Raw genomic sequence first — 22,586 nt, 5'->3', positions numbered from 1 at the left:
ACATCCGGTATAGACCTGGGGTAATATGTCATCTATGATGCATCCGGTATAGACCCGGGGTAATATGTCATCTATGATACATCCGGTATAGACCTGGGGTAATATATCATCTATGATACATCCGGTATAGACCTTGGGGTAATATGTCATCTATGATACATCCGGTATAGACCTGGGGTAATATGTCATCTATGATACATCCGGTATAGACCTGGGGTAATATGTCATCTATGATACATCCAGTATAGACCTGGGGTAATATATCATCTATGATTCATCGGGTATAGACCTGGGGTAATATGTCATCTATGATACATCCGGTATAGACCTGGGGTAATATATCATCTATGATACATCCGGTATAGACCTGGGGTAATATGTCATCTATGATACATCCGGTATAGACCTGGGGTAATATATCATCTATGATTCATCGGGTATAGACCTGGGGTAATATGTCATCTATGATATATCCGGTATAGACCTGGGGTAATATGTCATCTATGATACATCCGGTATAGACCTGGGGTAATATGTCATCTATGATACATCGGGTATAGTCCTGGGGTAATATGTCATCTATGATTCATCGGGTATAGACCTGGGATAATATGTCATCTATGATACATCCGGTATAGACCTGGGGTAATATGTCATCTATGATACATCCGGTATAGACCTGGGGTAATATGTCATTTATGATACATCCGGTATAGACCTTGGGGTAATATGTCATCTATGATTCATCGGGTATTGACCTGGGGTAATATGTCAGCTATGATACATCCGGTATAGACCTGGGGTGATATGTCATCTATGATACATCCGGTATAGACCTGGGGTGATATGTCATCTATGATACATCCGGTATAGACCTGGGGTAATATGTCATTTATGATACATCCGGTATAGACCTTGGGGTAATATGTCATCTATGATTCATCGGGTATTGACCTGGGGTAATATGTCAGCTATGATACATCCGGTATAGACCTGGGGTAATATGTCATCTATGATACATCCGGTATAGACCTGGGGTAATATGTCATTTATGATACATCCGGTATAGACCTTGGGGTAATATGTCATCTATGATTCATCGGGTATTGACCTGGGGTAATATGTCAGCTATGATACATCCGGTATAGACCTGGGGTAATATGTCATCTATGATACATCCGGTATAGACCTGGGGTGATATGTCATCTATGATACATCCGGTATACACCTGGGGTAATATGTCATCTATGATACATCGGGTATAGACCTGGAGTAATATGTCATCTATGATACATCCGGTATAGACCAGGGGTAATATGTCATCTATGATACATCCGGTATAGACCTGGGGTAATATGTCATTTATGATACATCCGGTATAGACCTGGGGTAATATGTCATCTATGATTCATCGGGTATAGACCTGGGGTAATATGTCATCTATGATACATTCGGTATAGACCTGGGGTGATATGTCATCTATGATACATCCGGTATACACCTGGGGTAATATGTCATCTATGATACATCGGGTATAGACCTGGGGTAATATGTCATCTATGATACATCCGGTATAGACCAGGGGTAATATGTCATCTATGATACATCCGGTATACACCTGTGGTAATATGTCATCTATGATACATCGGGTATAGACCTGGGGTAATATGTCATCTATGATACATCCGGTATAGACCCGGGGTAATATGTCATCCATGATACATCCGGTATACACCTGGGGTAATATGTCATCTATGATACATCCGGTATACACCTGGAGTAATATGTCATCTATGATACATCCGGTATAGACCTGGGGTAATATGTCATCTATGATTCATCTGGTATAGACCTGGGGTAATATGTCAGCTATGATACATCCGGTATAGACCTGGGGTGATATGTCATCTATGATACATCCGGTATACACCTGGGGTAATATGTCATCTATGATACATCGGGTATAGACCTGGGGTAATATGTCATCTATGATACATCCGGTATAGTCCTGGGGTAATATGTCATCTATGATTCATCGGGTATAGACCTGGGGTAATATGTCATCTATGATACATCCGGTATAGACCTGGGGTAATATGTCATCTATGATTCATCTGGTATAGACCTGGGGTAATATGTCATCTATGATTCATCGGGTATAGACCTGGGGTAATATGTCATCTATGATGCATCCGGTATAGTCCTGGGGTAATATGTCATCTATGATTCATCGGGTATAGACCTGGGGTAATATGTCATCTATGATACATCCGGTATAGACCTGGGGTAATATGTCATCTATGATACATCCGGTATAGACCTGGGGTAATATGTCATCTATGATACATCCGGTATAGACCTGGGGTAATATGTCATCTATGATTCATCTGGTATAGTCCTGGGGTAATATGTCAGCTATGATACATCCGGTATAGACCTGGGGTAATATGTCATCTATGATACATCCGGTATAGACCTGGGGTAATATGTCATCTATGATTCATCTGGTATAGACCTGGGGTAATATGTCAGCTATGATACATCCGGTATAGACCTGGGGTGATATGTCATCTATGATACATCCGGTATACACCTGGGGTAATATGTCATCTATGATACATCGGTATAGACCTGGGGTAATATGTCATCTATGATACATCCGGTATAGTCCTGGGGTAATATGTCATCTATGATTCATCGGGTATAGACCTGGGGTAATATGTCATCTATGATACATCCGGTATAGACCTGGGGTAATATGTCATCTATGATTCATCTGGTATAGACCTGGGGTAATATGTCATCTATGATTCATCGGGTATAGACCTGGGGTAATATGTCATCTATGATGCATCCGGTATAGTCCTGGGGTAATATGTCATCTATGATTCATCGGGTATAGACCTGGGGTAATATGTCATCTATGATACATCCGGTATAGACCTGGGGTAATATGTCATCTATGATACATCCGGTATAGACCTGGGGTAATATGTCATCTATGATACATCCGGTATAGACCTGGGGTAATATGTCATCTATGATTCATCTGGTATAGTCCTGGGGTAATATGTCAGCTATGATACATCCGGTATAGACCTGGGGTAATATGTCATCTATGATACATCCGGTATAGTCCTGGGGTAATATGTCATCTATGATTCATCGGGTATAGACCTGGGGTAATATGTCATCTATGATACATCCGGTATAGACCTGGGGTAATATGTCATCTATGATACATCCGGTATAGACCTGGGGTAATATGTCATCTATGATACATCCGGTATAGACCTGGGGTAATATGTCATCTATGATACATCTGGTATAGACCCGGGGTAATATGTCATCTATGAAACATCCGGTATAGACCTGGGGTAAAATGTCATCTATGATACATCCGGTATAGACCTCGGGTAATATGTCATCTATGATACATCCGGTATAGACCTGGGGTAATATGTCATCTATGATACATCTGGTATAGACCCGGGGTAATATGTCATCTATGATACATCCGGTATAGTCCTGGGGTAATATGTCAGCTATGATACATTCGGTATAGACCTGGGGTAATATGTCATCTATGATACATCCGGTATAGACCTGGGGTTATATGTCATCTATGATACATCCGGTATAGACCCGGGGTAATATGTCATCTATGATACATCCGGTATAGACCCGGGGTAATATGTCATCTATGATACATCCGGTATAGACCTGGTGTAATATGTCATCTATGATACATCCGGTATAGACCCGGGGTAATATGTCATCTATGATACATCCGGTATAGACCCGGGGTAATATGTCATCTGTGATACATCCGGTATAGACCCGGGGTAATATGTCATCTATGATACATCCGGTATAGACCTGGTGTAATATGTCATCTATGATACATCCGGTATAGACCCGGGGTAATATGTCATCTATGATACATCCGGTATAGACCTGGTGTAATATGTCATCTATGATACATCCGGTATAGACCCGGGGTAATATGTCATCTGTGATACATCCGGTATAGACCTGGGGTAATATGTCATCTATGATACATCCGGTATAGACCTGGTGTAATATGTCATCTATGATACATCCCGTATAGACCCGGGGTAATATGTCATCTATGATACATCCGGTATAGACCCGGGGTGATATGTCATCTATGATACATCCGGTATAGACCTGGTGTAATATGTCATCTATGATACATCCAGTATAGACCCGGGGTAATATGTCATCTGTGATACATCCGGTATAGACCTGGGGTAATATGTCATCTATGATACATCCGGTATAGACCTGGGGTAATATGTCATCTATGATACATCCGGTATAGACCCGGGGTAATATGTCATCTATGATACATCCGGTATAGACCTGGGGTAATATGTCATCTATGATACATCCGGTATAGACCTGGGGTAATATGTCATCTATGATACATCCGGTATAGACCTGGGGTAATATGTCATCTATGATACATCCGGTATAGACTTGGTGTAATATGTCATCTATGATACATCCGGTATAGACCCGGGGTAATATGTCATCTGTGATACATCCGGTATAGACCTGGGGTAATATGTCATCTGTGATACATCCGGTATAGACCTGGGGTAATATGTCATCTATGATACATCCGGTATAGACCTGGGGTAATATGTCATCTATGATACATCCGGTATAGACCCCGGGTAATATGTCATCTATGATACATCCGGTATACACCTGGGGTAATATGTCATCTATGATACATCCACTATAGACCCGGGGTAATATGTCATCTATGATACATCCGGTATACACCTGGGGTAATATGTCATCTATGATACATCCACTATAGACCCGGGGTAACATGTCATCTATGATACATCCGGTATAGACCTGGGGTAATATGTCATCTGTGATACATCCGGTATAGACCTGGGGTAATATGTCATCTATGATACATCCGGTATACACCTGGGGTAATATGTCATCTATGATACATCCACTATAGACCCGGGGTAATATGTCATCTATGATACATCCGGTATAGACCCGGGGTAATATGTCATCTATGATACATCCGGTATAGACCCGGGGTAATATGTCATCTATGATACATCCGGTATAGACCTAGGGTAATATGTCATCTATGATACATCCGGTATACACCTGGGGTAATATGTCATCTATGATACATCCGGTATAGACCCGGGGTAATATGTCATCTATGATACATCCGGTATAGACCCGGGGTAATATGTCATCTATGATACATCCACTATAGACCCGGGGTAATATGTCATCTATGATACATCCGGTATAGACCCGGGGTAATATGTCATCTATGATACATCCGGTATAGACCTGGGGTAATATGTCATCTATGATACATCCGGTATACACCTGGGGTAATATGTCATCTATGATACATCCGGTATAGACCCGGGGTAATATGTCATCTGTGATACATCCGGTATAGACCTGGGGTAATATGTCATCTATGATACATCTGGTATAGACCTGGTGTAATATGTCATCTATGATACATCCGGTATAGACCCGGGGTAATATGTCATCTGTGATACATCCAGTATAGACCTGGGGTAATATGTCATCTATGATACATCCGGTATACACCTGGGGTAATATGTCATCTATGATACATCCGGTATAGACCTGGGGTAATATGTCATCTATGATACATCCGGTATACACCTGGGGTAATATGTCATCTATGATACATCCGGTATAGACCCGGGGTAATATGTCATCTGTGATACATCCAGTATAGACCTGGTGTAATATGTCATCTATGATACATCCGGTATAGACCCGGGGTAATATGTCATCTATGATACATCCAGTATAGACCTGGGGTAATATGTCATCTATGATACATCCGGTATACACCTGGGGTAATATGTCATCTATGATACATCCGGTATAGACCCGGGGTAATATGTCATCTGTGATACATCCGGTATAGACCTGGGGTAATATGTCATCTATGATACATCTGGTATAGACCTGGTGTAATATGTCATCTATGATACATCCGGTATAGACCCGGGGTAATATGTCATCTGTGATACATCCGGTATAGACCCGGGGTAATATGTCATCTATGATACATCCGGTATAGACCTGGGGTAATATGTCATCTATGATACATCCGGTATACACCTGGGGTAATATGTCATCTATGATACATCCGGTATACACCTGGGGTAATATGTCATCTATGATACATCCGGTATAGACCCGGGGTAATATGTCAGCTATGATACATCCGGTATACACCCGGGGTAATATGTCATCTATGATACATCCGGTATAGACCCGGGGTAATATGTCATCTATGATACATCCGGTATAGACCCGGGGTAATATGTCATCTGTGATACATCCGGTATAGACCCGGGGTAATATGTCATCTATGATACTTTTCATCGGGAACTAAGATGATATTTTTTTGTTATTAGGACTTATCAGCAGGTTTTTACTGTGTAATCTGAGAGCAGGATGATGTATCGCAGTGATTGTGTTCCTGTGAATTGTCACTTATGGGCTACTTGCTGTGGTTTTGCTACTATCCCTGTTCTCTCTCTAGCAGAGCTCTGAATGCTGAGTCCTTTATTAGCTGCACCCACAATACACTGGCAGCTTTCTTCATACATTGTATATTGCCTGAATGCTGCAAATCAGTATTTAGGGTGCGATTAAAAAAAAGAAGGATGAGCTGATGGCACGAGACACCCAATCCTCCAGTGATCATCTCCTCATGATAAAACACTGATTTTATGGAAAGAACAGGTCACATTCTAGAAAGTGACACATCACTGGGATCTGGTCTCAGCCCCTCCATTCTCCTTATAGATCGAGTATCAAATACCTGTTGACAACTTCCCTTTACAGTAATTTCTTTCCAGCAGAGAGGAGCCGTTTATGATCCATTCTTAGAGGAATCGAATGCTCCTCACATGCCTCCTGCAGAGCAGCAACCTTCCTACGTGGAACGTGTAAGTCATACACTTCTTTTGGTTTTATAGCTTTGAGGACTTAAAGGGAAACCTGTAATATAAAAGAACGCTATTATCCTGGAAATATGGGGTTAATCTGCAGGTTAATAGCATTCTAAAGCCTTGAGGCCGCCGCAGTGAAGGCCCAGCTACCGGGAAGAAAATAACCCTTTACCCCCCGGCAGTCTCCGGCTTTCAGTCATAGCGGTGCAGCCAGCCCGGCTTCAGTCATTGAGCGGCGGCTGCACCCATGCCCGGCTCCGACTTTCTGCCGGCTCTGCAGTGCCTCAGGATTAATAGGAGCTATGGTTGTTGTGTCTGTGGGTAGACCTATATTTCTTGCTACATTATTCCCACACGTCACGATGTTCATGTACAGATAACACCGCTTCTCTCCGCCATGATATTAATGCCATTGGAACATGAATCGGATATTCGTAACTGAAGTCTTTGTATTTTGTGCAGCCCACACCAGCTTCATCAAGATCCACCGCTGGCATCTTCTCTAGGTCGGAGGAGAGAGACTATTTCTGGCTGAAGAAACTCCTCGCATCAGAAGAATTTGGACACAAGGACGTTCATTGCTATAAAACTTTAGGTAACGACGAGGTGTTGGCCTTTAAGGTTAAGTTTATGATTTTATACCACAGTGTGAAGAATGGGAAGATCCGTCTCACTGACAGCAAAGATTCTCTGTATCATACGGAGCTGGAGCAGCTGTCAATCAAATTTGGTGAGAAGCCATAGTGTCTTCACCGGACACAGGAGACCGTGTGCTACAATCATGTGTCCACTGGTGTTTATCTTCTTCTTTCTCTTCTATCTTCCTCCTCTCTTTACGTCTCATTTTATCACCGTCACTTTTTGTCTTCATTATTTTATGTCTCTCTTCTTCTGCACTTTTTTCTCTCTGTCCTGGTACAGGATTTTTGTCTCGTCATCGTCTTTTTCCCATTCCTCCTTACCTGTTCTCTCCTTTGTTCCGATCATTTCTCTTCTCCTTGTTTTCGTCTTCTTCCTTGCCGTCTTCATTCTTTTACATTGTTCTGTTTTATTTATCTTCATAGACGCCTTTCACGTCTTCATCGTTCTCATCTTCTGTTTCTCTTCTCTGTCTTATGTTATTTGCTTTTTTTCTCCTTTATGTCTTATCCTCTTCTATTTCTTTTTTCTTCTACTTCTCCTTTTTTCTTTCTTTACATTTTTTTATTTGTATCTTCTTCGAGCATTTTGCTCACATAACTGATCCTATTGTTTCTCTGTTCTTACGTATCTTTTCTTTCTCTACATCTTTTTTCATTTCTTTAACTTTCCTTTCTTAACTTCTCCTTCTTTGCTTCTCTTTCCTACTTCTCATCTGCTCGATGTCTTCTGTTTATCTCTTCCTTATTTTATTCTATTTTTTCTTCTTTTTTTTCTTTTATACTTTTTTCATCATATTTTGCCCTTTTCTTTTTCTTCTTTTATCCTGTTGTGTCTTCTATATATGGCCTTCACTTTTCATCTTTCATGTTTTCTTCATCCTCATCTTCTTCCGTATCTCACCTTCTTCTCTCTTTTTCCTGTATATTTGTATTATTTATCTCTTTCATTATCTCTTTCAGTTTTTCTTTAGTCTTCTTTTCTTTTTTATCATCTTCGTTCTCTTTTTTCAATTCCTCTTTTCCTTCATACCTCTTTTTTATTCCCTATTCTCCTATATCCCTTTTTTTCTTTTCCTCCGTTTCCTTTTAATTTTTTCCTTGTCCTTTTATTTAAAACTCTTATTACGACTTTCTTTTTCTCTTTTGCTTAGTGTCTTTTATATTCTCTGCTGTCTTATCATCTTCTTCGTAGTCTTCTTACTTCCCAGTTATCAGTTTCTTTTTTCTCTTTTGTTATATTTCTTAGATTTTCATTGTCTTTTTCTTCTTTTGTTACTTTTCTTTTACAGTATTTTTGTCATTATCATCATTTACTTTTACTTTTCTTTTATTCCTCTTTTCTATATCTTTCTATTTGTATCCATTTCATATCTTTATGTTCTTTTTCTTTTCTTGGGGGGAGGTCGGTCTCTTTTTCCTTGTATATCATGTGACTTTTTTTTTTTTCTTGGGAGAAGGTCTGTCTCTTTTTCCTTGTATATCATGTGACTGTTTTTTTTTCTTGGGAGGAGGGCTGTCTCTTTTTCCTTGTTTATCATGTGACTGTTTTTTCATTTCTTAGGGGGGAGATCTGTCTCTTTTTCCTTGTATATCATGTGACTTTTTTTTTTTTCTTGGGAGGAGGTCTGTCTCTTTTTCCTTGTATATCATGTGACTGTTTTTTTTTCTTGGGAGGAGGGCTGTCTCTTTTTCCTTGTTTATCATGTGACTGTTTTTTCATTTCTTAGGGGGGAGATCTGTCTCTTTTTCCTTGTATATCATGTGACTGTTTTTTCTTTTCTTAGGGGGGAGGTCTGTCTCTTTTTCCTTGTATATCATGTGACTGTTTTTTCTTTTCTTAGGGGGGAGGTCTGTCTCTTTTTCCTTGTATATCATGTGACTGTGTTTTTTTCTTGGGAGGAGGGCTGTCTCTTTTTCCTTGTTTATCATGTGACTGTTTTTTCATTTCTTAGGGGGGAGATCTGTCTCTTTTTCCTTGTATATCATGTGACTGTTTTTTCTTTTCTTAGGGGGGAGGTCTGTCTCTTTTTCCTTGTATATCATGTGACTGTGTTTTTTTTTCTTGGGAGGAGGTCTGTCTCTTTTTCCTTGTTTATCATGTGACTGTTTTTTCTTTTCTTAGGGGGGAGGTCTGTCTCTTTTTCCTTGTATATCATGTGACTGTGTTTTCTTTTCCTGGGGGGAGGTCTGTCTCTTTTTCCTTCTTTATCATGTGACTGGTTTTTCTTTTTTTCTTTTCTTGGGGGAGGTCTGTCTCTTTTTCCTTGTATATCATGTGACTGTTTTTTCTTTTTTTGGGGGTGGTCGGTCTCTTTTTCCTTGTATATCATGTGACTGTTTTTTCTTTTCTTCGGGGGAGGTCTGTCTATTTTTCCTTGTATATCATGTGACTGGTTTTTCTTTTCTTTGGGGGAGGTCTGTCTCTTTTTCCTTATCATGTGACTGTTTTTTCTTTTCTTTGGGGGAGGTCTGTCTCTTTTTCCTTGTATATCATGTGACTGGTTTTTCTTTTCTTTGGGGGAGGTCTGTCTCTTTTTCCTTATCATGTGACTGTTTTTTCTTTTCTTTGGGGGAGGTCTGTCTCTTTTTTATTATCATGTGACTGTTTTTTCTTTTCTTTGGGGGAGGTCTGTCTCTTTTTCCTTGTATATCATGTGACTATTTTTTCTTTTCTTTGGGGGACGTCTGTCTCTTTTTCCTTCTTTATCATGTGACTGTTTTTTCTTTTCTTTGGGGGAACGTCTGTCTCTTTTTCCTTCTTTATCATGTGACTGTTTTTTCTTTTCTTCGGGGGAGGTCTGTCTATTTTTCCTTGTATATCATGTGACTGGTTTTTCTTTTCTTTGGGGGAGGTCTGTCTCTTTTTCCTTATCATGTGACTGTTTTTTCTTTTCTTTGGGGGAGGTCTGTCTCTTTTTCCTTATCATGTGACTGTTTTTTCTTTTCTTTGGGGGAGGTCTGTCTCTTTTTCCTTGTATATCATGTGACTGTTTTTTCTTTTCTTCGGGGGACGTCTGTCTCTTTTTCCTTGTATACCATGTGACTATTTTTTCTTTGGGGGAGGTCTGTCTCTTTTTCCTTGTATACCATGTGACTGTTTTTTCTTTTCTTTGGGGGACGTCTGTCTCTTTTTCCTTGTATATCATGTGACTGTTTTTCTTTTCTTTGGGGGAGGTCTGTCTCTTTTTCCTTGTATACCATGTGACTATTTTTTCTTTGGGGGAGGTCTGTCTCTTTTTCCTTGTATACCATGTGACTGGTTTTTCTTTTCTTTGGGGGAGGTCTGTCTCTTTTTCCTTCTTTATCATGTGACTGGTTTTTCTTTCTGGGATTTTCCAGGGAAGAGGAAGGTGATTGTGGTGATTGATGATCTGGATGAGATTGGACACAAGATGAAGCAGCAGATCCTGGAGAGACAGCCGAGTCTCGGGGCGATGGTGGCAGAGATCTTCCTCTTCACTAGATCTGAGAAGAAGAACCTGGATCAGGACAAGCACAGAAGTAGAATGAGCGAATCAACAATGGACAAAATCAGCAATCTGAAGAAATGTCTGACATGAAAATCACAAGAGACTGAAATCATGTTCCGTGACAGCTGAGGAATAAGGGGTTAATGTGAAATTCCAGGAGAAGATTAAAAAAAGTTTGTAAAAAAACAAAAAGCTCTCGATTTTTCCTGATCTCGGGTCGGGTGAGGGCTTATTTTTTGTGAGCTGAGCTGATGTTTTTATTGATGCCATTTTGGTGCAGATTCGATCATCTATTGATCGCCCGTTATTGCATTTTTTTACAATGTTGCAGCGACCCAGAAAAGGTAATTCTGGGGTTTTTACTTTTTTTCGTGTTACGCCGTTTACTGATCGGATTAATTATTTTTATGTTTCGATAGCTCGGGCGATTTTGAGCGCGGCGATACCAAATATGAGTATTGTGTATGATTGATTTCTTTTTTAATTGTTTTATTTTGAATGGGGTGAAAGGGGGGTGAGAGGAACTTTTTATTTTTTTTTTAATTTTTAATATTTTTTTTAACTTTTTATTGCCTCAATGCTCTCCATGGTAGACTAGAATCTGCGATCATCCGATCGCCTGTGCTGCGTATAGGGCTTTAGCCATGCTGTTTTCAGGAAGAATGCTCATCTGCTGTCAGCGCCGACCGCTGGGCGACGCTCATATCAGTTCAGCTGTGACAACCACAGGAGGATTTACTCTGAGGGGTATTTTCTTGGTGATTATTTTGGGACATACATTCTGGGGAGCATATTCCTGGGGAGTTATGTTCTGAAAAAATACATATTGGGGGATTAATTTGGGGGGGTATTTACTGGGGTAGGAGATAAATTCGGTGTGTGCATTCTTGGGAAGACATAGTCCAGAGAGTAGGAGAATTGTGGAGAATATTTTAGGACAAATATTTGGGGTGGTATATTCTAGCAGTGTTTATTGAGAGGGTATATTCAGGGTATATAAGCATAAGTCTCCTGTACCTAGCAGTGTGGCACGTGGCTCATTGTTGAGGTTTAGGCGTCTAGACGTTTTGATCCTGAATCATGGCCACTTGTCCAAAAAGTAAATAATGAACTATATATAAAGCGATCTACTGAGAGCAGACACATGCTGGAGGCCTACCCCTGGAGCAGAACCAGTAGAGGAGACCTACAAGTGGATAAAACAGAATGATCTCAGTAGGCCCTAACTGAGAAACATGTTGAGCCACCAGTGTAAGGATTTTCACAGATCTTCCTCACTGGGCTCCACCACATGAGGTACACGCAGTATGTCCACCCATCTTCATATCTTCATCTCATGTTGAGATCTTTGTGAATTCCCCTCCTATGAATTCCACTGCTGACCTCTCTCATATCTCTGGGTCATGACTGAACATTGGACTCATCCAAAAAAACTCTTTCTATTTCCTGGAGAAATAAGAACAAGGATCTTCCCATATTCTGATCAATAGAGAATAATCATTCTCTGGTGGGAAATCAGAAGGACAACATCGATCCACGACACAGAAGGTACAACTAATGAGACCTCAAACAGGAAGGACAGTGCAGACAACCAGAGTGAGGTTATCTACTAAGGCTAAACTAAGAAACATCAGAAATAATATCTGTAGATGAGAAGACATATAAACATGTTAAGTCCATAGAATCATAGAATCATAGAACCATCATAGAACCATCAGTGACTTAAGTCCAAAGATAAGACTGAAATGTCTGAAATTGACCAATGGATGAAGAAACGTAAAGCTCCTGGTCTTTGATGTAAAATCTGTAGCAGGCTCCATCTGTCATGTGTCATATATATATGTATATATGTTACTACATGCACTACCGACCCCATTACCTCACATCTCCTCCAGTCTCTCTCTTCAGTCGTCACTACTCCCTTACAATCTTCAATCTCTCCCTCCGCCTTCAAATACTCTATCATTACTCCATTATTAAAAAAACTCTCTCTTGATCCACCCTGCACAAATAACTACAGACCAGTTTCCAATCTCCCCTTCATCTCTAAACTTTTCGAACGCCTAGTCTACTCCCGCCTTACCCATTACCTCTCCACTCACTGCCTCCTAGACCCTTCACAGTCTGGCTTCCACCCCTTACATTCGACAGACACTGCACTCAAAGTGACCAATGACCTTCTGACAGCAAAATGTAACGGTGACCACTCTCTGCTCATTTTTCTCAACCTTTCTGCTGTTGTCAACACTGTTGATCACCATCTCCCTCTCTCTAGGCTCCAGTCACTGGGCATTAAGGACACTGCTCTCTCCTGGTTCTCTTCCTATCTCTCTAACCGCTCCTTCAGTGTTTTGTTCGCTGGCTCCACTGTTGTGAGTTCATTTTCCCCTTCACTACTCAGGCCCGATGAACTCCCTCTGCTGGTTAAGAAAGGTAGTGAGCCTGATTATCAAACATCTGAGACTAATGATGATGACTGGCTGAGTGGAGTCACTGACTGGATATAAGGCTGTCGACACCCTTCTGCCCTGCGGGTGATTTCTCTGTGGGATCCTTGGATACCAGTCTGAATTCCTGCTCTCCTAAAGCTAAGTTTTCTGCTCTGCCTTTTGCATTTGTGCTTTGACTTTTGTTTTGCTGATTTCTGCCATTCCCTGCTGGGGTAAGCTGAATTCCTTTAGCTCTGTCTTCAGAAAATACCTGAGTGCTGATATAGTTTTTGAAGCTTAGCTGCTTCAGGGCCATTTTTCCATATCAGCCTGTTGGCTTTTGTATTTCATAGGGTTTTTGCAGATTGCAGACAGCAGCTCTCCTATCCTGTCCTATTTTAGTGAGCTTGGGCCCCATCGTTTGCTCAGCCTATCTTTCTGTCTGTGTGAGTGTTTTTTCATCTTGCTTCACCGTCATTATATGTTGGGGGCTGCCTTTTACTTTGGGGTCTGCTCTGGGGCAGTTTAGATTTCCTTTTCTGTCTTTAGGCTATTTAGCTCTCTGGCTGTGATCGAGGGGCCTAGGGCACCGTAGGAACCCCCCACGGCTACTGCTAGTTGTGTTGATAGGTTCAGGGGTCTGCAATCTGATAGTTGCCAACTTCTCCGGTTTTCTGGACTTAGCGTCTATTTTTGTGTCTGCCTCCTACGGTGACTCGATCATAACACTCCACTTCATCTCCTCTTCCTCTCACTGTTGGGGTACCTCAGGGCTCAGTCCTTGGCCCCCTTCTCTTCTCTCTCTACACGGCCCCAATTGGACAGACCATCAGCAGATTTGGCTTTCGGTACCATCTTTATGCTGATGACACACAACTATACACGTCATCCCCCGACCTTACCCCCGCTGTACTACAGAACGCCAGTGACTGTCTGTCCGCAGTCTCCAACATCATGTCCGCTCCCTATCTGAAACTCAACCTTTCCAAAACTGAACTTCGTCTGCTCCCGCCATCTACTGACCTCCCTATATCTGACATCTGGCAACATAATAACACCCTGGCAGCAGGCGCGCTGTCTGGGTGTTATGTTTGACACCAATCTCTCCTTCACCTCCCATATACAATCTCTTGTTCGTACTTGCTACTTACACCTTAAGAGCATCTCTAGAATCCGCCCTTTTCTCACCATGGAAACAACAAAGACCCTCACTGTTGCCCTGATCCACTCCCACCTGGACTACTGTAATGCTCTACTAATTGGCCTCCCCATTGCTTGACTATCCCCTCTCCAGTCCATGCTTAATGCAGCAGCCAGAGTCGTTAATCTGGATAATCGGTACTCGGACGCATATGCTCTTCACCAGTCGTTACACTGGCTGCCCATTCATTATAGGATCCAATTCAAACTGCTTGTTCTGACCCACAAAGCTCTCCACAGTGCAGCCCCCCTACATCTCCTCCCTGATATGTCTATCACCCTACCCGTCCTCTCCACAGTGCGGCCCCCAACATCTCCTCCCTCATTTCTGTCTATCACCCTACCCGTCCTCTCCACAGTGCGGCCTCCTACCTCTCCGCCTTCTTTTCTGTCACTCTGCCCATCTTCTCCACAGTGCGGCCCTCCTAATCTCCACCCTCATTTCTGTTTATCGGCCTACCTGCTCGTTACTCTCTGCAAGCAACTTTTGACTAATCTCTGCATTAATCTATATGTCCCACTCCCGGCTCCAAGACTTCTCCTGTGTTGCGCCAATCCTCTGGAATGCTCTACCCCAAGAAATTCGGACCAGCCATAACTTGTACAGTTTTAGGTGCTCCCTCAAAACACATCTGTTTAGAGAGGCCTATCACATTCTCTAATCCGGGTCACCAAGCTCTGCAACCCATTTTTTTTATTCCCTGATTAATGTCATTTTATGTGTGTGTATATAGCCCATTCACTATCGGAGAATAACCCTCCATCAAACTCCACCGCACCCAACAGCACCACAAATACTGGCTGGTGAGCAGCTCATGCAGCCTTTATCCATCCCCACTCCCTCAAGATGGGCAGTCCATCATTGTAAATTAGCCCCTGTACTTTGTGTCACTTCACCTCACTGTAGATTGCAAGCGGGGGCGTCATTATCTTTGCTTTAATGTATTATCTGCAGATACATGGGGTCACCACACGTCATATAGGGGGTGTCCCAGAAGACCATATAACTGCTTGGCCTCAGACAGATGTGTATAGTGTGGGTTTTTAACCCCTTCCTGGCCCGCAAAGGAGTCCAGAAACATTTTGCTGGATTCATAAAATTATAATTACAAATATGTTGAACTTGCCGGCGTCTGAAATATTGGAGAAATTCATAATGACTTTTATGAGTTCTGCCTATAAAGTCTGTGGAGCCTCAGTTAAGAGTTTCCAACACGGGACTAGCCAGACCTTCCTCCAGGGAAGGACCCAGCCACTGACTTTATTTGCATATTCGTATTTCCCAGGGAGCATTGCACCTAGGATTTCACTGATTGAGCGCCTTAACCGGCTGCCGCAGTGTTTTCTTTGACTGGTCTCCCTGAGGTCAGTGATTGTTTCATGATGTTTTATGAGTTCTGGATCTCTTTGCTCATGTCCTGCTAACATCTCAGAGGGTTCAGGGTAGTGAAGAGATTATTAGAATAGTAAGTCTACATTGGTATCTGATACTGACATGTCTGCAGAATGACCTCCAGCTATGGAGGCGCCTGCTGCAGACAGTCACTGCCTGAATTACGGTCAGAGATCTGGTGGTTGCAGCGGGAAATGGAGCTGGTCTGGTTGACAAAAGTCAATCACTTGAAGAGGATGATTGGAGGTCAGGTGTTACAGACTGGTTATATTTAAGTGAGCAACCTTCCCTCAGTTGTTGCTGATGATTTGGTTTTCTTCCTGTGCATTAGGAAGTCTGCCTGTCCCCTGCTTGGTCCTGCATGGTTCAGATAAGTTGTTTGCTGGAATCTTTTTGCATTTGATCCAGTTTTTGCCTTTCTCTGATTTCTGCTTTGCTGGTGTTAGTTCAGCCTTGTTCCCTGCTGGGACCTGCGCTGGACCCCGTTCCATATGCCACAGCTCATGTCAGTGTGTTCAGTATTGCTAATCCCCTGTTATATCAGTATATTTTGTTTTGCTTCCAGTTCACACCAGAATTCTGATCTAGTTGGGGAGAGGTCGTGTGGCCTCAGTATTTTTGTATATCAGACGTGTTGGATTTTTCTTAGGGTTAATTGCGTGACTGCAGACAGTATCTTTCCTGTCCTGTTCTATCTAGACAGTTTGGGCCCCATCATTTGCTTACTCTATTTTCTACTTGTGTTTTGTGCCTCATCTTGTCTCACCGGCAATATATGTTTGGGGGCTGTCTATTCCTTTGTGGTTCTGCTCCGGGGCAGTTAAGCTTTCCCCTTTCTTGCTTTAGTTAATTCTTTGGCTGTGCCGAGGCGTCTAGGGCATCGTAGGTACGTCCCACGGCTAATTCTAGCTGTGTTGTCAGCTTAGGGTTCTGCAATCTGCTTAGATACCAACCATTCTGGTTATCTGGTTGCCTAGCTTATTCCCCGGTAATCCTCCTCGGTGACCTAATCATAACAGTCCTCCTCTAATATAAATTTCACCAACGTCTCTGTATATGATTCAGCTCTGTTAGTAACAATTCTAACAATTCTCATAATTAATCTCAACATTGAAATAGCAACAAGAAACGTCTTGGAATTATGGAAATTATAGGATGGATACACAGGTTACTGATTGCAAATTATGAAAAAATGGAAACAATATTTTCAAAAAAATCGCGATTTATTCAGTCTGGAGTATAAGCACCACTGGTACAAGCATACACTGCCAGTGTGACAATCCCTTGTGAAGGACTTCCCATGCCTTTTCCATTTGTTGGTCTCCACACTAATCTCCGGCTAGCACTGAATCCGAGAGAAAAGCGGGACTCATCACTGAAGAGGACAGACCTCCATTCCAGCCTCCTTTGCGTCTTTTCCTCTGCACCATAATGGCCTTTGAAAATGATGGTGAAAGGTTAATGGACACCTCTATCTAGACAGTTGGCTCATATCTCAATGTCTTCTACATCGGGGATTATGGTGCGGGGAGATGATATACAGCAGCCGGACTATAAGATTCTCCATTCCAGGTGTACTAACAGCTCAGAGTTACATTGGTTCAGTGGTAGAGCTAGTGGTGCAGCCATTCATCCAAAGTGTCCTAGAAGCCGTGTTTCGGGCCACATGTGGCCGGTTCTACTGTATGACCTATACGCGCTCCCATAGCTTTAGTGTCTCCTGGACTTGTCTCTCCCATCGAGCACATCTGGGCGGTCATTGGTTGTTGATTACACAGTTGACAGGAACATATCTGTTAATGACAGGTATAGGACTAGGGTTAAGATTAAGCCTAGGCTTAGTGCTAGAATGAAAGCTTGGTGTTAGGGTGATACAGATACAGTAATAAAGTTTATGCATTAAAAATTAAACAAATTGAAAATAAAAAAAATAAGCAATATAATAACAATAATATTTGTAAGATGTTTTTGAGGCTTATATTCCAATGAAATGTATTCAAGAACATGTAATACTGTAAGGCTGAGAAATGTAACCTATCAACATTTTTAAATGTTTGTTTTGAGTGTTATATATCACAAAAATGTACCCCAGAACGCCGAAGAGTGCATGGATAAGATATGGTAATAAATAAGCAAAATTTTCAAACACTTTGGTACTGTTATTCATCACCAAAATGTAATAGAAAGCACGTAATACTGTATGGATGAATAATCTAATCATGAAATATTAAATATTACAAACACTTTATGTGCTGCTGTCATCTAATGGTGTGGAAAAGTGTGGGCTAGTCCAACATTTGCTCATTTTTACGACAGTTCACAAAGCCACATTATCTCTGTGATCAGCTTAGTACGTCTCTTTGATAATCCTGATTATGTTATGTAATTGTATATACTGTATTGTTTTGTCCCCTTTGTAAAATATTTCTGCAAGTTTTTTATAAAAGCTGTCTAATGTTCTGGATAAATATAATATTTAAGATTTCTGACCCTTTTGTTCTTTAAACCACACCCTGAATCCATATGCTACCAGAACCAGGCCTCTAGTCAGCCAGTCTATAAAAAATGACTGGTGGCGGCAGCGAGTTGTGCTGGGCTAGTCGTGGTGCTAGCAGTGACTGTACCGAGGTTATATATATTCCATAAGTTGGAATCGGAGGTGTATATACCATATGCTCACTGTTAGTTTCCCAATAACCGTCCTTAGGGGAAAGAGCTGCAGCCTTTTCCGTCAATTGCATAATTGTCAGGACAATAGGGGGATTTTCGTGACAAAAAGATAACAGCGTGGGTGGTTCAGTGTGACTCCCCTGGTCGTGATCTTTGACAATTGGTGTCAAGCGGTGGAATCTGCATGACATCTCCGGTGTCGTTCCTTGACAATCTGAATTAGGGTCCTCCAGACAGGGAGCTGCTCATTCTGATTCATGTTGGGGGCTCCACTCATCACTGATGTTAAATCGATGACATCTTGTCTCTTATTTGATTTTATCAGATAATGTTATACTTTTCCCCATCTCAGAGATGTGGCCCCAGTCCTGTGTAGATGAACACTTAAAGGATGAAGGATTAACGGTGTAAGGGGAATCTGTCACCAGTAGAGTTGAGCGAAACGGGTCGAAAAAATTCAAAAGTCGCCGACTTTTGGCAAAGTCGGGTTTCATGAAACGAAACCCGACCCTAGGATGAGGTCGGCCACGAGGTCGGCGACTTACGCGCCAAAGTCGCGTTTCAAAAGTTTGTTTTGCGCTCTTTTTCAGCCAATCAGGATCCACGGACACTGTGGGCAACGTGATGACATAGGCACGGGTCACCACCATCTTTCAGAAGGGCATGCAAGTGATTGGCTTGCTTTGGTGGGCGTCACAGGGGGTATAAAAGGGCGTGCACGCCGACCGCCATCTTACTTCTGCCGATCTTAGCATAGGGAGAGGTTGCTGCTGATTCTGTAGGGAGAGCGTTAGGCAGGGAAGAAGACAAAAAAACTGCTTCTGCTGCTAGCGATTTGGCCTGTACAACACACCAGTCACTGTGTGTGCAGTGCAAGGGGAGGCTATATAGTGGTGTATCAGTGGTGTTGGTTGTTGGGCTGCCTTCTAAGGCTTCCTGACAGGCTGGCATTGCTGTTTACCCACTGCTCCGCAAACTGCTTTTTTAAAAGCAATCCAATCTCCCTTATCCTCTAGTCACTTTGGTCACAGCTGTGCCATCGAGCCTGTCACATAGCGCTCAGATATTCATTGGGCCTCACACAATCCAAAAGTGTCCAGTGTCCAAAAGTGTACGCAGAGATTCAAAATCTCCCTTATCCTCTAGTCACTTTTGTCACAGCAGTGCCCTCGAGCCTGTCACATAGCGCTGAGATATCAGTGGGCCTCACACAATCCAAAAGTGTCCAGTGTCCAAAAGTGTGTGCAGATATTCAAAATCTCCCTTATCCTCTAGTCACTTAGGTCACAGCAGTGCCATCGAGCCTGTCACATAGCGCTGAGATAACAGTGGGCCTCACACAATCCAAAAGTGTCCACTGTCCAAAAGTGTGTGCAGATATTCAAAATCTCCCTTATCCTCTAGTCACTTTTGTCACAGCTGTGCCATCGAGCCTGTCACATAGCGCTGAGATATCAGTGGGCCTCACACAATCCAAAAGTGTCCAGTGTCCAAAAGTGTGTGCAGATATTCAAAATCTCCCTTATCCTCTAGTCACTTAGGTCACAGCAGTGCCATCGAGCCTGTCACATAGCGCTGAGATATCAGTGGGCCTCACACAATCCAAAAGTGTCCAGTGTCCAAAAGTGTGTGCAGATATTCAAAATCTCCCTTATCCTCTAGTCACTTAGGTCACAGCAGTGCCATCGAGCCTGTCACATAGCGCTGAGATAACAGTGGGCCTCACACAATCCAAAAGAATCCACTGTCCAAAAGTGTGTGCAGATATTCAAAATCTCCCTTATCCTCTAGTCACTTTTGTCACAGCAGTGCCATCGAGCCTGTCACATAACGCTGAGATATCAGTGGGCCTCACACAATCCAAAAGTGTCCAGTGTCCAAAAGTGTGTGCAGATATTCAAAATCTCCCTTATCCTCTAGTCACTTAGGTCACAGCAGTGCCATCGAGCCTGTCACATAGCGCTGAGATAACAGTGGGCCTCACACAATCCAAAAGAATCCACTGTCCAAAAGTGTGTGCAGATATTCAAAATCTCCCTTATCCTCTAGTCACTTTTGTCACAGCAGTGCCATCGAGCCTGTCACATAGCGCTGAGATATCAGTGGGCCTCACACAATCCAAAAGTGTCCAGTGTCCAAAAGTGTGTGCAGATATTCAAAATCTCCCTTATCCTCTAGTCACTTAGGTCACAGCAGTGCCATCGAGCCAGTCACATAGCGCTGAGATAACAGTGGGCCTCACACAATCCAAAAGTGTCCAGTGTCCAAAAGTGTGTGCAGATATTCAAAATCTCCCTTATCCTCTAGTCACTTTTGTCACAGCAGTGCCATCGAGCCTGTCACATAGCGCTGAGATATCAGTGGGCCTCACACAATCCAAAAGTGTCCAGTGTCCAAAAGTGTGTGCAGATATTCAAAATCTCCCTTATCCTCTAGTCACTTTTGTTACAGCAGTGCCATCGAGCCTGTCACATAGCGCTCAGATATCAGTGGGCCTCACACAATCCAAAAGTGTCCAGTGTCCAAAAGTGTGTGCAGATATTCAAAATCTCCCTTATCCTCTAGTCACTTTTGTCACAGCAGTGCCATCGAGCCTGTCACATAGCGCTGAGATATCAGTGGGCCTCACACAATCCAAAAGTGTCCAGTGTCCAAAAGTGTGTGCAGATATTCAAAATCTCCCTTATCCTCTAGTCACTTTTGTCACAGCAATGCCATCGAGCCTGTCACATAGCGCTCAGATATCAGTGGGCCTCACACAATCCAAAAGTGTCCAGTGTCCAAAAGTGTGTGCAGATATTCAAAATCTCCCCTGTCCTATAGACACCTTGTACCTTGTTTTACATGACTATATAGTTTGTTGGATTTTGTCTACATTTCTACCAAAAATGAGGAAGGCTGGTGGAAGAGGCCGTGGAATTGGGCGGGGGTTGGCAGCTGGTAATGACGGTGTTGGTGGTGGATCTGATGGTAGTGGAAAGAGCAAAATAGGACCGAATGCAGGAGGTGCTGACCCTGCGTCATCGTCTGGCTACATAAGGCCTCGAACGCTTAGTTTTCTAGGAGTTGGCAAACCGCTTTTAAAGCCAGAGCATCAGGAAAAAGTTTTGTCTTACATTGCTGACTCAGCCTCCAGCTCTATCGCCTCCTCTTCTTCAGTTGTAAAAAGTAAAAGCACTGAGTCGTCATTGGAGGCTCATGTTCATGAACCACACCTTTCCTTGTGTCCTTCACCCCAACCAAGATTGAAGAATGACGCAGGCCATACTACTGATTACTCCATGGAGCTGTTTTCACATACCATGCCTGGATTATCAAGTGAAATGGTGAATTACCCAGGCCAAGATGAATCTGACATGGAGTGCACTGATGCACAGCCGCTGATGGATGATTCTGCTGGTACATTCACTCAGAGCACTACATTGTCCTCGCAGTGTACAGAGCCAGATTCTGACCCTGATGAGACTCAGGTGCCCCTTCCCGCACACTATACCACCATACACGGTGACACAGAGAAAGGTGCACATGACATAGAAGAGGAGGTGATGGATTACCCAGTTGTTGACCCAGATTGGCATCCATTGGGGGAAGAGGGTGCTGCTTCCAATAGCTCAGATGAGGAGCATCCACAGCAGACATCGACATCGCAACAGCTGTTATCTGGCAGGCCCGGAGCACTCCAAAGACAGGTTCCAAACATCAAAAGAGTTGCTGGACAGCTTGTCCAGAGGGTCAAAAGATCACAGCGTGCTAGGCCGCAAAAT

The 22,586-nt window shown here is 42.6% G+C and overlaps 1 protein-coding gene across 4 annotated transcripts in view; it reads left to right on the top strand.

Annotated features, from left to right (window-relative positions):
* LOC141073436 (uncharacterized) overlaps positions 1–11,322 on the top strand; it is a 39,044-nt gene extending 27,722 nt beyond the window's left edge. For 2 of the 4 annotated variants that reach the window (XM_073560642.1, XM_073560640.1), the window contains 3 exons: positions 6,927–7,016; positions 7,482–7,749; positions 11,000–11,322. In XM_073560642.1, the coding sequence (XP_073416743.1) occupies positions 6,927–7,016; positions 7,482–7,749; positions 11,000–11,220 (579 nt within the window). In that variant the 3' untranslated portion in view covers positions 11,221–11,322. The remainder of the gene's footprint in view (positions 1–6,926; positions 7,017–7,481; positions 7,750–10,999) is intronic. The other 2 variants (XM_073560641.1, XM_073560643.1) reach the window with 2 other exon arrangements.
* The last annotated feature ends 11,264 nt before the right edge of the window (positions 11,323–22,586 follow it).

This window comes from Dendrobates tinctorius, unplaced genomic scaffold (assembly GCF_039654945.1).
Source record: "Dendrobates tinctorius isolate UK_male_01 unplaced genomic scaffold, ASM3965494v1 ptg000301l, whole genome shotgun sequence".
Taxonomy (NCBI): domain Eukaryota; kingdom Metazoa; phylum Chordata; class Amphibia; order Anura; family Dendrobatidae; genus Dendrobates; species Dendrobates tinctorius.
The sequence above is the reverse complement of the archived record's forward strand: the minus strand, read 5'-3'. Positions and strand labels throughout refer to the sequence as shown.